This window comes from Nannospalax galili, unplaced genomic scaffold (genome assembly GCF_000622305.1).
Source record: "Nannospalax galili isolate Female #2095 unplaced genomic scaffold, S.galili_v1.0 scaffold872, whole genome shotgun sequence".
Lineage (NCBI taxonomy): Eukaryota > Metazoa > Chordata > Mammalia > Rodentia > Spalacidae > Nannospalax > Nannospalax galili.
In genome coordinates this window covers 771439-785237 of record NW_008332654.1, presented here as the reverse complement: position 1 = coordinate 785237, position 13799 = coordinate 771439, and the positions used below count along the sequence as shown (strand labels likewise).

The 13799-nt window shown below is 37.7% G+C and overlaps 1 protein-coding gene across 5 annotated transcripts in view; it reads left to right on the top strand.

Annotated features, from left to right (window-relative positions):
• Positions 1-13799, top strand: part of Nbn (nibrin) — a 40492-nt gene that overhangs the window by 233 nt on the left and 26460 nt on the right. For 3 of the 5 annotated variants that reach the window (XM_008827615.3, XM_008827613.3, XM_029560890.1), the window contains exons 2-7: positions 2073-2206; positions 3614-3762; positions 4093-4252; positions 7364-7467; positions 12095-12212; positions 12793-12986. In XM_008827615.3, the coding sequence (XP_008825837.1) occupies positions 2073-2206; positions 3614-3762; positions 4093-4252; positions 7364-7467; positions 12095-12212; positions 12793-12986 (859 nt within the window). Of the gene's footprint in view, positions 1-130; positions 263-287; positions 494-2072; positions 2207-3613; positions 3763-4092; positions 4253-7363; positions 7468-12094; positions 12213-12792; positions 12987-13799 lie in introns of those variants that run through there. The other 2 variants (XM_029560889.1, XM_017796760.2) reach the window with 2 other exon arrangements.

Below are 13799 nucleotides of genomic sequence, written 5' to 3'. Positions count from 1 at the left end.
GGGGGGGGGGGGGGCCGTGTTGGCCGGGGGGGGGGGGGGGGGGGGGGGGGGGGGGATGGGATGCGGAGTGAACTTCCGGCCGGTCCTCGCCGTCTTCCGGCGTCGCCTTAGCGCCCACCAGTGGAAGCGGCTGGGAAGGCGGGAGGCTGGAGCAGAGGCCGAGCCAGCCCTGGGAGGCGGGGGTTGGGGCGAGGTTCTTGGCTCTCGGGTTGCCCAGGTTGGACCCGCTCGGGCTCACCGCGGCGGTAGTGACAGCTAGAGGGTGAGCTCTTAGGGAAACCCGCTGTTAGCAGTGGCGGCCAGCCAGGGATGGCAGAACCTGTCCCGAGCCTGCTGCTTCTGTGGACACATGGCATACCGAACAGTTTGAAGTTTTGTTGCACAACTTTACCACCTAAGATCGGAACAGTGGGGAAAGTTGATTTCCGCCCATTTTGCGCTCTGAAACTGTGATGGAAAATGAAGCAGGTACCTGTTGAGTGTTCTCCGGAAGGTAGGCGAGGAGGCAGTTTACTAATAGGAAGGTATATGGAAATAAATACTCAAAGTCTCAAAGAGATAGCCTCGTGGTTGGCGCACTGTGAAGGGAGAATACAAATTTTGTGTTGGTGGGCCTAAAAGGGGCTGTCAGTAAATAGCTTCGAGGCTAGCGGCCTCTATTTCTGTAAGGTGTCTAAAAAAATTCTAGACGTGATGGTGTTGGCTTATAATTCTGGCACTTGGGATATGGAGGCAAAAATCCTCAGCTACATAGTTTGAGGCCAGCTGGGAGACCCTATCTCAAAACAGCCTGGCACATTTAATAGTTTGAGGGAAGGATTAATGAATTAGGCAGCACCGTGAACCAGGAGCGAGAGGTTCACAGAGTTCCACACCACACCTTGGCCAGGCAGTAATAGAGGCAGAAAATGGAAGGGACATATGAAAACCAGCTTAATTGGTTTACCTTTGCAGTTGCCTTATTTGGGCATAGTGTAATGCAGTAGTTAAGTACATGGACAAAGTCTGATAGGTTGTCAGTCTGTAGTGGGCTTATACCTAGCTGTTAGAAAAATGTACTCTTAGATTGTACTTAACTTCAACGAGGCGGGTTATCAGCGAGGCGGCTTTAACCCTCACTTGAGAAGGTATCAGAAGAAATATTTATGCCTCTAGCAACAATGGCTGAGATGCTTCTCAGAATCTCATGGAAGCTATTGGCCCAATTCTCTTTCAGCCAGTCACCCTTGTGTTATGTCAAGCTAACAGAGTATTTTCTTTCCTTGGAAATGTCCAGATTAAGAATTTCTGGTAAACTGTGATGGTGCCTGCTTGTAACCCCAGCTCTTTGGAAGTTGAGGCAGGTGGATCATGAGTTTGAGGTCAACCTGGGCAACATAGCGAGACCTCTCAAAAATGAAAAAGAAAAACACACCTGTATCTGACTGCCAGGATAGAAAACAAAAATATACTGTTACAACAACAGTTTATGATTTACAACTTTTTAAAATTAATAACCATTTTCTGTTGATTTGAAATGCTACTGTTAACATTAAAACAAAATTCCCCCGAATATGTACCTGTATCTAATCTGGATGTGAGTGTATCTATCTATATTGCTTTTTCTTGGTCCATTATCATGCCTTTTGATTTCTGTAGCTTTGTTTCATATTTTGCCATCTTATCGGGCAAGTTCCTGTAATATTTATTCTAATTTTTTTCTTGCCCACCTTATTTTTAATGTATTTTCCCAATGAGTTTTTTAATTCACTTAGTCAAGTTCCCAAATTAGTAGTGTGGTTTTTATTTCCTAGTGCATCAAATTTATGTTAATTTGGAAAGTATTGATTCAATATTGCTTTCCTTTTGAAAAAATTATAGAGGCTTCCTTCTATTTAGATAATCCTTGTAGCCTTCGTTGAGATTTTGTTAGGAAAAAACTCCACGTTTGATATATATTCTAACTTGATATATATAATACCGAATTGTTTAACATTTAAATTGCAAAATACAATATGCACTGTACCATGCACATGTGTGTGTTGTGTGTATGTATATGTACCTTCAATGTATTTATTTTTGTTTTCCCTTAGGAGAACCATACAGATTTTTGACTGGTGTAGAATACATTGTTGGAAGGAAAAACTGTGCCATCCTAATTGAAAATGATCAGTCAATCAGTCGAAGTCATGCAGTGTTAACGTCAAACTTTTCTGTAACAAATTTGGTATGCTGCTAATTTTGTTTTACTATATTGTAAGGGATTAGATAAAACAAAAAGTAACAACAATAGAAATCCCACATGTAATTAGGAGTACTAGTGGCATTTAATAGGAAGTTTCTACTTGAGTATTTTACTTATTCTTTAAGTGATTTCAAAACTCAGAGGTGCTAATAAACATTTTGTTTTAGCTTTTCTTTGCTGCTATGGAATATCTAAGATAATTTAAGGAGGGAAACATTTATTTTTGATTCATGATTTCAGTCGACATTATATTGGGGTCTGTGGCCAGTGCAATACATCATGGAGCATTTATAAGAGGCCGCTTAACCTCCTGGCAGCCATGAAGCAGAGAGAGGGAAGGGAGCAGGGAGGAGAAAGTGTGGAGGCACCCAAACCTCTTCCAAGGCACACCTCCAATGATCTAACTTCCTCCTACCAGGGCCCACAGGCTGACTACTGAGCCTTTAATGCACGAGTCTTTGGAAGACACTCAGATCTAAACTGTAGGGTGTTTATTGAAGGTTCATATGTTATCAATCATGTGCTAAGTCTGGGAATACTACTATGAGTTACCTTCATGACCTGCCTGGACTCACTATGTAGTCTAGATCTGCCTTTCTGTGCTTCCAGGTGTTGAAATTAAAGGCCTATGCCACCATACTTGGTTGACCCACAGTCTTTTGAAAGAGCTTATGTAGCTGTGTGGATCCTGGCATTTTCTGAGTTAACACATTTTCACAGTGGTAATTGCTGTTTTATTAGGGAAAATAATTTGTTTATTGCACACAGCTCCTATGTAAATATCTGTGCTTGTGGTGATACTTATGGTATAAGAAAAACCATTATTTTGAGCACAGCCTGTATATATGCAAATGCTGGGTGTGTTTAGTGAAATTCAGGTTTTACGTTTATTCTTTTAGGGATAGAAAAACATGTATTATTGAAATTCCTGTAGTAAAATTGTTAAAATAAGTCAGAAACTCTAGCCTTTAACTTCTTATCCTCATTTGATCAATGTTTGGTGTGATTTTGGTAGTGTAGAAAGAATCTAAGAGAGGATGAAACTGGCATGCTAAACACAAAATAGACTACCAAACAAAAATGTGTATATATGTATATATCCATCCTCAAAGAATGAAGTTGAAGGGTTAGGAAAATCTGTGCTGACTTAAAATAATAGAGAAAAATCTATGTTCCAAGAGAGGTAATCCTGGTTTTATGAAATTACATTAAGTGAAAATATTAATGGCTAGTTGAATGATCACTCCCTAAGGGTAGCCAAAACGGAATCGTCTTTCACTTAGTGTTTGCCTATTCCGAAAGTTACTGATCTTGTGAAATTTTTTCCCTTGGAATCTGTATAACTAAGTGTTTAAAAAAAAATAACTTTATCATTTGTTGGTCTTTCAGAGTCAAACAGATGAAATTCCTATATTAACAATAAAGGATAATTCTAAGTATGGAACCTTTGTTAATGAGGAAAAAATGCAGAATGGCTTTTCCCACACCTTGAAGACAGGAGATAGAGTTACCTTTGGGGTGTTTGAAAGTAAATTCAGGTAAGAAGCTTCAAAATCGATATTATAGCTTTATTTGTTCTAAAGGAAAATAATTCATAGATAATGAATTGAAAGTAACATAACTGAAGTTGAGTAGGCCCTGAGAGTTACAATGTTGGGACAGTTGTTTGACTCCTCTTAGGTGAAGTATAAAGTTAATGTTGGTCATGTGTTTTCTTTATTAGGACTCAAAATTTAAGAAATAATAATTCCTTAAGTAGAAAGAATACACTAAAATTAGAATTGCTGATATGAGCTTAAAGTTTTAAGTTGTGTAAGTTGATATCTTTATAACTACAGTCTAACCTTATGTAACATTTTCCTTTACAGAGTAGAATACGAGCCTTTGGTTGTGTGTTCTTCTTGTTTAGATATGTCTGGGAAAACTGCTTTGAATCAAGCTATATTACAACTTGGAGGGCTTACTGCAAACAACTGGACAGAAGACTGTACTCACCTTGTCATGATGTCAGTTAAAGTTACCATTAAAGTAAGGTGGATGTCTTTTTATATTAAATATGTCTGTCAACTTCAGCTTACTTGATTTATATGTACAGGCTTAAAATTTGTTTCTACTTTAAACTGTCAGAAGTGTTAACAGATTTATGTATGACTGCTCCATGCCTTTATATAGGCTCAAATGGCTTTTCACCATGGGTCTCACTATGTAGCCCTGGCTGGCCTGGAACTCACTATGTAGACCAAGCAGGCTCCAACTTACAGAGGCTACCTGCTTCTGCCCCCCAGGTGCTGGTATTAAAGGCATACACCACCATACCTGGCTTGATTTGGTACTTTTTAAAAGTATTTATATTTTCACCATGACATTTATTTTATTGTATAGTTTGTATTTTAAGTCTAAAGCGCAGACACTAGAATTTAAAATAGGCATCTCATGTCTCCTCTGTCGAAGCTGCCTTTCTCCTGTTTCTCTCACCACTTCATGATCTCATGCTCTCTTGTTTAGTATTAGACAGGATGCCCTAATCACAAAGGCTTCAAAGTAGTTTAGTATTGCCCTAGTGAATTTTGCCAACCTAAAGATATATAGATGTACGCCTTTAGAGTGCTGAGTGATTATTAAAGCAGCATTGTGTTTTGGTGTGTTTTCAGATTTTGCATCTTCCTCAGGTTTTTTTTGGGGGGGGAAGGGTTTTTTTGTTTTTATAGCCAAAGCTAATTAACAAATGGCATTCAGAGGTGATTTGTCTCCTTTTACAGGTTAACTCATTGATATGTGGAATTGTTTTATCTATATATAATTTTAAATCCTGTAGAATTTAATACAATTTTTTTTTTTTTGAGAGAGAGAGGGTCTCCCTATAGCCCCAGCTGTCCTGAAACTCACTATTCTGGACTTGAACTCACAGAGATCTGCCTGCCTCTGCCTCCTTAGTGCTGGGATTAAAGGTATGTGCCACCACACCCAGCTATAAATTAAATTTGAATACATGTATTATACTGGAGAGTGCTCATTTTGAAAAGTTAAACTTGTACATTTTGGGTATTATCTCTGATCAAGGATTTTTTTCCCCATTTTGGCAGGCTTATGAAATTGGTTTTATTTTATTTTTGATTAGCCTCCATGGTACTAATAAGTCCACTCACTGATAGTAGATTTATAAATCAAAATGTCCATTTATCACACTATAGTGAATCTATCTTTCAGTGACCAGAGTATTTGAATGTGGGCTCTCCTTTGAGATATTAAAGTATGAAATGGAATAAGGAGTCGTGCACTTGCTTGGTAGTTTCACCTATCTTGATGGAGATATTATTTCAGCAACTAAATGCTAATGGCCATCTTGTGGATCTCTCCATTAGAAAAATCAACATGGTTTCTGGATATTTTTTCACTATTTTCTAACTTCAACCCTCCCTTCCTCCCCCCACCCCTTTTTTTTTCTTTTCTTTTTGAGACGGGCTCATATAGCCTACACTGTTCTCCAGTTCACTATTGCAGCTGAGGATGATCTTGAACTCCTGATCCTCCTGTCTCTTTCTCCCAGTTGCTGGGATTATAGGCAGGTACCACTATGCCCAACTCAACTTCTTCAGTATTTCTGATTAATGATATGCCAGAAACGAAAACCTTGCATTATATTAATTTTTGGTAAATTCAATAGTTAGCTTCTGTCTCTAAAGTCATTGAATGTTAGAACCAACAGAGAACTTGGAGCAACAGCTAAGACATGGTTCAAACGATGAAATAGCTTTCTCAGAGCTGCATCTGTCGTGCTTTGCTCAGTCCAGTTAAATTCACATCACTGCTTCATACTGGAAGTTCATGCCTGCTCTTGAGATATAGACACACCCTAAATCTACTTGCTCCTGTCTAGGCAATACCCTTTGTTAGGAAGTGCATACTTATAAGTTCTCTAGTGGGGTATTTCCTAGAATTATGCTAGATTGCCTTTATTTTCATTTTCCTCCACATTAGTATTTTCTAGTCTTTTAAGACTTTGGAAGTATCTCATTTGAGGCTTATGGCTTATTTTCAACTCAGTTGAAGTTTCTTTTTTTGTTTTGTAAATCTCTTCTGTGTGTATGTACTTATTTTGAGCTTTTACCCAACCCCAACCAATTAATCACTTATTTGTATGAAAAAGGCTTTATTCTATAATTATACTTTTTTCAAAATACAATTAGGGCTAAAAAGATCTCACATTTTTCAACAGTGTTAACTATTTAATCAGATGAAAGCTCCTTTGAAATACTAAGGTTAAAGCTACCTTTTTTTTATTTAAGGCAAGGCTTACTATATAGCCCAGACTGCCTTCTAATGTAGTACTGGCCTCTGCCTCTTTCATGCTGGGATTATAGTTATGTGCCACCATGCTCAACTCTTTTTTTAAAAAAAAAATTTTATTTTATGTGTATGAGTGTCTTGCATGCATGTATTTAAGTGCACCCATGTTATGCGATACCACAGAGGTCAGAAGAGGGCATCAGATCCCCGGGAACTAGAGTTACAGATGGTTGTTAACTTCCATGTGAGTACTAGGAATCGAACCTGGGTCTTCTGGAAGAACAGCAAGTGCTCTTAGTCACAGAGCCATCTCTCCAGCCCACCATGCCCAGCTCTTATTGATTTCTCTGTAGCAGATATATTACATATCCTCTATTCCATAATAATTATCATGCCTTTCTAACTTGATTTAATTATTTTAGAATGTTTTCTAAAATGTTTATTTTAAATGAAAATTATGATTGGTGGCTTCTTAAACTTTATTGGTTATACAGTGATGTTCTAAGCCTCAGCAGTGACCACATACTGACTTCTGTTTTACAGATTATGTCTCCTTTTTAGAGAGTTTTTTTTGGTCTTTTTGAAACAGAGTCTTCCTGTAGCCTCAGCTGGCCTGGAACTCCTCTGTATGTAGACCAGGCTGACTGGCCTCCATCTCACAGAGATCTGCCTGCCTCTGCCTCCCATATGCTGGGGTTAAAGGTGTGTACCACCATACCTGGCAAATTTAGAGCTTTGAAAGGAGAAATAGTTCAGAACAGCTTCTTTGTAGTTTGTAACTTAAAACCCTTCTTTTAAAAAACTAGTATTTGAATATATATATTTACCTTTATGCATACTTTTCCATTTTAGACGATATGTGCCCTCATTTGTGGACGTCCAATTGTAAAGCCAGAGTACTTTTCTGAATTTCTCAGAGCTATTGAGTCTAAGAAACAGCCTCCAGAAATTGAAAGGTATATTATTTATTTCAAATATAATATAACATAGAAATAGATAGCTCTGATACTGTTTATACTCATTCTTTTTAAAAATATTTATTATTTTTATTTTATGTGTATGAGTGTATTGCCTGTATGTATGTAAGTATGCCCATGTCATGCAGTGCCTGTGGCGGTCAGAAGAGGGTATCAGATTCCCTGTTACTGGAGTTACAGATGGTTGTTAGTGACCATGTGGGTGCCTGGTCCTCTGTAAGAGCAGCCAGTGCTCTTAACTGCAGAGCCATCTCTCCAGCCCTTGTACTAATTGCTTTTTAATGACCATTTCAAGATGTAAAAGCTGCTGTTCTAGTTGAGTATTGTGTTAATGGCAGTTTCACTATGTAAACAAATGGTTTTCCAAATTCCATGTTATTTCCTATCTCCATGAAACAAATGTTAAATAAGTGTTAATATTTAAACAAAATGTAAGGACAGTGAATGGCCTTGAGGTGTGATCTGAAGAGCACATGTACCAGTACCTGGTATCATTGCAGAGGAAGCCCCGAACTGTGTGTGCAGCAATACTGTTCAGAAGCTCCAGAGGCCCAAACTGAGGCTGTGTAGCTCACAATGATAATCCCAGCACTCAGCAGGAGCCTAATGCAGAAGGATCACAAGCTCATGACCAGCCTGGGCTGCTTAGTAAAACCCAGTCTGAAAACAAAAAACAAAAACCCCAGGAGCTGGAGAGATGGCTTAGGGGTCAAGAGCACTGGCTGCTCTTCTAGAAGAACTTAGTGCTCATCAGGCTTTTGCTACTGCCTTTAACTCTAGCTCCAGGGGATCCAATGTCCCTTTTTGGTCTCTATGGGCACATGCACACATGTGGTACACACACACACACACACACGCATGCATGCACACATGAATAAATAAAAATAAATCCTTAAACCAAAACCAATCAAACAAAAAGTGCCATACAACTAATTTTAAGGTTTTTTGTTTGTTTTTATTTATTTATTTTTTGGTGTTTTTTGAAACAGGGCCTCCCTGTAGCTCCAGCTGGCCTGAAACTCACTATGTAGACCAGGCTGGCCTTGAACTCATAGTCACAGAGATCCACCTGCCTCTGCCTCTGCCTCCCAAGTGCTGGGACTACAGGCATGTGCTACCATGCACGGCTATTTTAAGTTATTTTAAGTATTACTAATAACATACAGTATTTAAAATCTGAACACATTGCCTGATTTAAGTGCTTGACAAAAGGAAATAGTCATTGTTGCTAACTGTAAATATCTGAGTAGATTCATACCCTCATTTATTTTTTATATTCTGTCAAATTTTGAACAATCATTAGTAAATCTTTACATTACATTAGTTATACTTTGATGTAATAAAAATTATGGTTAAAAAAGATACTTGACTATATTTTGCAGGTTTCATGGTAAAGATGCTGGGAGCTATAAAATGGTTAATATTTTTTGTTACTTTAATATCATAGTGACTTCCTTAATAAAATATGTCATTAGATTATAATCTATATGGCATAGTAGATTGTATATTTATAGACATATATATGGTACTATATAGTATTTGAGGAAGTCTGTCCTTTTTTCTTTTTGTTATTGTGTTTTTTAATTGCATTTTTATGCATTTCATAAATAAATTTTAAACATATTTAGACACACACCCCTCCTGCATCCACACCTCTCCATGATCCCCCCCCACACACACACACACACTAGATTTCATGCATTCTGTCACTTATCAAGTCAAGCTTTTGTATCCAGGTATCCCTCGGTGCCAGTTTATCCACTAGAGTCTAGTCAGCCTGTCTAGAGTCACTCCCTAAAAGAGCAACTCCCACTCCCCCAGCAGTAATCAGTCACCTGGCTCCAATACCGAGATTTTTAAGGGCCTGTTTATGTGACTGTTGATAATAGATGTCTGTTTAACAGTACCAAAAATTAGGTTATTCTCTTTTTTGTTGTTTGTAATTTTCATCTGGGAAGTTTATTTCATAATGTGATTAACAGATGACAAAGTATTTTGGATTCCTGTGAATAATGGATGATTCTTAACCTTTCTTGAGTCTTAAAGCCCTGTGAGAACATAGAAGCACAAGTATGTGCTTAGGAGATATCAGTTATATACTACACATTGGCTTGGTATTTCAGTGTGTCAGAGTCTTCTCCAGAAGTCCATCTATCTACTACCCTGAAGGAGTCCATCAAATCTTATAAGGAACAACTCTGACTACAAATCATAAGCCATTGTTGGTTGTAGGACAGAGGCTTTGCTAAATTTTCACTACTGGTTGTATGTTTTATGGTCTTGGAGCTTTTAGAATTAACATTGAGTCCTCCTTTTATGCGGGTTTTCAGGGCTGTTTAACCTGGGTTTATTTTTTACTTTAAGTTTAGTATAATTTCCTTCTGACTATTAATTTGTGACTACAGTGAAATGTCTTTACCCAAGGATTTTTTGAATAACTCCTCATTCACTGCTAGGAAAAGCCTATTAAATTAGCCGATATTTGATATTGTCAGTTGATGATCACATGTTTAGTATTAATAGAGCAGGGTATGGTGGTACACTCCTATAATCCCAGCACTCAAGAGGCTAAGGCAGGAAAAGACAATAATTAATGCCCCAATAATTAATGTTTTGTTGTTTTGTTTTGTTGTTGTTGTTGTTTGAGACAGGGTCTTCCTGTAGCCCCACCTGGCCTCACAGAGATCCCCCTGCCTCTACCTTCTGAGCACTGGGATCAAAAGCATGCGCCAACACACACACCCAGCTCCCCCTCCCCCCCAGTAATTAATGTTTTTAAGTCCAAAATTTTTTCTTGAGCTGGAGAGATGGCTCAGTGACTAAGAGCACTTGCTGCTCTTGTAGAGGACCCAGGTTTGGTTCCCAGTACCCACACTGATAGCTCACAGATGTCTATAACTCAGTTCCAGGGGATCCAGTGCTACCTTTTGGCCTTTGGGCACCATGCCACATGTAGTACACATACATACATATAAGCAGATACCCATACACATAAAACAATAACAGCAAAACCCCCAAACCATTAATTATTAATAAGAATTAATATTACAAGGGATAGTAACTGTAGTGATTCTTTATTTCATAAGTACCTGTACCTGATGTGATTGGTGGTATCTCATTTCTGTAAATCATTCTCAAAGTACTGGTATAGATGACGTCATTTTTAGAAGACTTGATGTTGTAAAACAGTGCTTAATTTTATCATTTATAGTCTAATAAACATGTTTACAAAATATGGTATATGTCTCAATGCAACAAAATTATCCCTTAGAAAAGAGGAGGAGTTAAGACTGGAGAGATGGTTCAGCAGTTAAGAGCACTAGCTGCTCTTGCAGAGGCCCTGGGTTCAGTTCCCAGCACTGCAGCTAACAACTATCTGTAACTCCAGTTCCAGGGGATCCAACGCCTTCCTCTGACCTCTGCAGGCATTGCACAACACAGGTGCACTTACATATGTGCAGGCAATATACTCAGATGCATAAAAAAAATAATAAAATATTTTTTTTAAAAATAAAAGAGGAGCTGCATTTTAGTTTAGTTGCCTTATAATGTATACAAAACTCTTGTATTGTAACATGTTCTCTCAGTTACTTTATTTCAACAAGCGTTGTTCGGGGGAGACACTGTTGGGAGAGGCCTCTTGCTGGCTATGGGAAGAATACAAGGCCCTGGCATCCTTTTGTACAAGCATTTCTGAGTTATGCTTGCAGTGAGAAATCTTGAGAGATGAAGTCATGTCTCAGTGAAACAAAAAACATGCTTACTGACAGTTATAAGACATGGTGGATTCATAACTACAGTGTTCCTTACCCTGAACACAAACAATCACATGTGCCTTCTATACCTTCTCCATGGAACTTGGTTGGAAAGGAGATCAGCCCCAAACAACCTTTGAACTTTTTTTTTTTTTGGCTTCAGATATATTTAATGTATATCTTCTTACAATTGTCTACCTTAGAATATTTGTTTTAAGAAAATACAGGCCCATTCTGCTATGTGTGGAACCTGTTGCCATAGTTTTAGAGAAGGCATCTAGATGCTTTTTAAAAAATCATTTCATTTCAGATGAAATGCTTTAAATTTTTTTTAAAAAAGAACCAGAATTACTGATTTTTTTGTTTGCTTATTGTGGTTTGGTTTCAATGGGTTTTTTTGAGGCAGGATCTCACTGTGTTGTCCAGGCTGGTCTTAAATTTGAAGTGTAGATCAAGTTAGTTTTTAACTTGAACCAGTTCTTCTGCTTCTGCCTCCTAGGCATGTATCATTGTGCCTCACTTTTTAGTATCACATTGCAACTCCATTTACAAATTTAATAGTAGGGACTGGAGAGATGGCTTATCCATTAAGAGCACTTGCTGCTCTTCCAGAGGACCTGGGTTCAGTTCCCAGCACCTACATGACTGTGCACAATCTTCTGTAACTCCAGTTCCAGTGGATCTGATGCCCTCTTCTGACCTCTGCTGGCACTGCATTCATGTTGTGTACTTATATATGTGCAGGCAAAACACTTGTACAAATAAAATACAAATAAATAAAAAAATTTTAAATGTAATAGTAAACATACACAATAGTATATAATTTAAATCTATTTTAATTACTTTTACAGTTTTTACCCACCCATTGATGAACCAGCTATTGGAAATAAAAGCATTGATCTGTCAGGACGACAGGAAAGAAGACAAATCTTCAAAGGGAAAACATTCATATTTTTAAATGCCAAACAGGTGAGTACAATTTTACTTTAAAAAGCCTTACACACTAAGATACATTAGTACCCATATCTATAGTTGTTAATGCATTTCATTTTGGGATTTTATGTAGATACTTGAAGTAAAACAAACAGCTGCTCAGGCACCAGAACCTGCCCAATGATCCGGTATATGATTACAGTATTTCCTAACACTGGCTAGTTGGCTTATTAACTGAGCTATATTAATACCTTAGTGGGGAGAACAGAAAACTTTTAAGCCCTAACTTTTTCAGCTTGCAAATTACATCTGAGGAATGTGTTTTGTGTTCTAAAATGGCAGTTCCAAGAGTTGGTGCTCTAGTGGAAAAATCATTCAGGTTAGCCTACATTAGAGAAGTGTGGGAGTGTGGAGAGGAAACAGTGCAGTAATGGGCTGGCTGCAGACACAGCTGCTGCACTAGGGCTTTTCTGAGCGTAGAAGCCAGAGCGCCCACTGCTTGGAAGTAGAATCAGTTCTTCTTTTATTTTAATTGCCAAATGCAATTTGTATATAAGAATGTACTAAAAAACTCATTGCAGCTGTAGTGTGAATTGTTTAATGCTTTCCATTGTAGCATAAGAAGCTAAGTTCAGCAGTTGTTTTAGGAGGTGGAGAAGCCAGGTTGATAACAGAAGAAAATGAAGAGGAGGATGGTTTCTTTTCAGTTCCTGGAACTTGTGTTGTTGATATAGGAATAACAAATACACAGATCTTAATTCCCGACTCTCAGAGAGAATGGATTCATTTGATTATGGATGTGCTCCAAAGGTACATAATTATTCTTCATTGGTTAAAAAAATGCAAGTAGCTTTTATTTGTAGCTTTTTTGGCTGCATTTCAGTTAATATCAATGTCTGTATGAAGGCTTGTTGAGCCATGTACTTGAGAGCTGTGGCTTGGGGTACTAGGTAGTGGAATATCTTCATATATAATTTTATCTCAATATTTTCTGCCTTTTGCTATTTAATAGAATTTATTTTTTAAAATTAATGATCTAGTAGTTTCTATGCACAATATGTTGCAGCTGAGATTAAAATTCAAAATGTAGAATATTTTCTGAAATTACCTAGAATTGAAATGTGTTTGTCCTTCATAATTACCCATTTGAAATATATATAATTATATGGGCTGGTGTGAGAAAGAAAAAGTCAGATATTGTTTTCCTTTCTTTTTTATGAGACAGGTTGGTGGTGAACTTATGTCCTCCTAGCTCATCTCCTGAGTGCTGGGATTATGAGTTTAAGCCATCATGCCTGATTTTATGCTGAGGATCAAACCTACTGCTTCATGAATGCTAGAAAGCACTCTACCAAGCCCATCTCTAGCCCCCAGATCTTAAAATAGTGTTTATAGGAAGGGATTGTAGAAGAGTTACATTGAGTTTTCATCTTTACACTCTTTATTGGTATTAATTTTAATATTGTTGAAGTCAAAATGTACTGTAGACAGTATTTTGACTAAATTTTTATTAATCTAGCAAAAAGTAGTTGGCATCTAGAGTATTATATGCCATCTGCCTATGAATTATTCGTTTTCCCTGTTCCACAAGTCCTTCTGACCATGAGAACTGGCTGTTTGTTT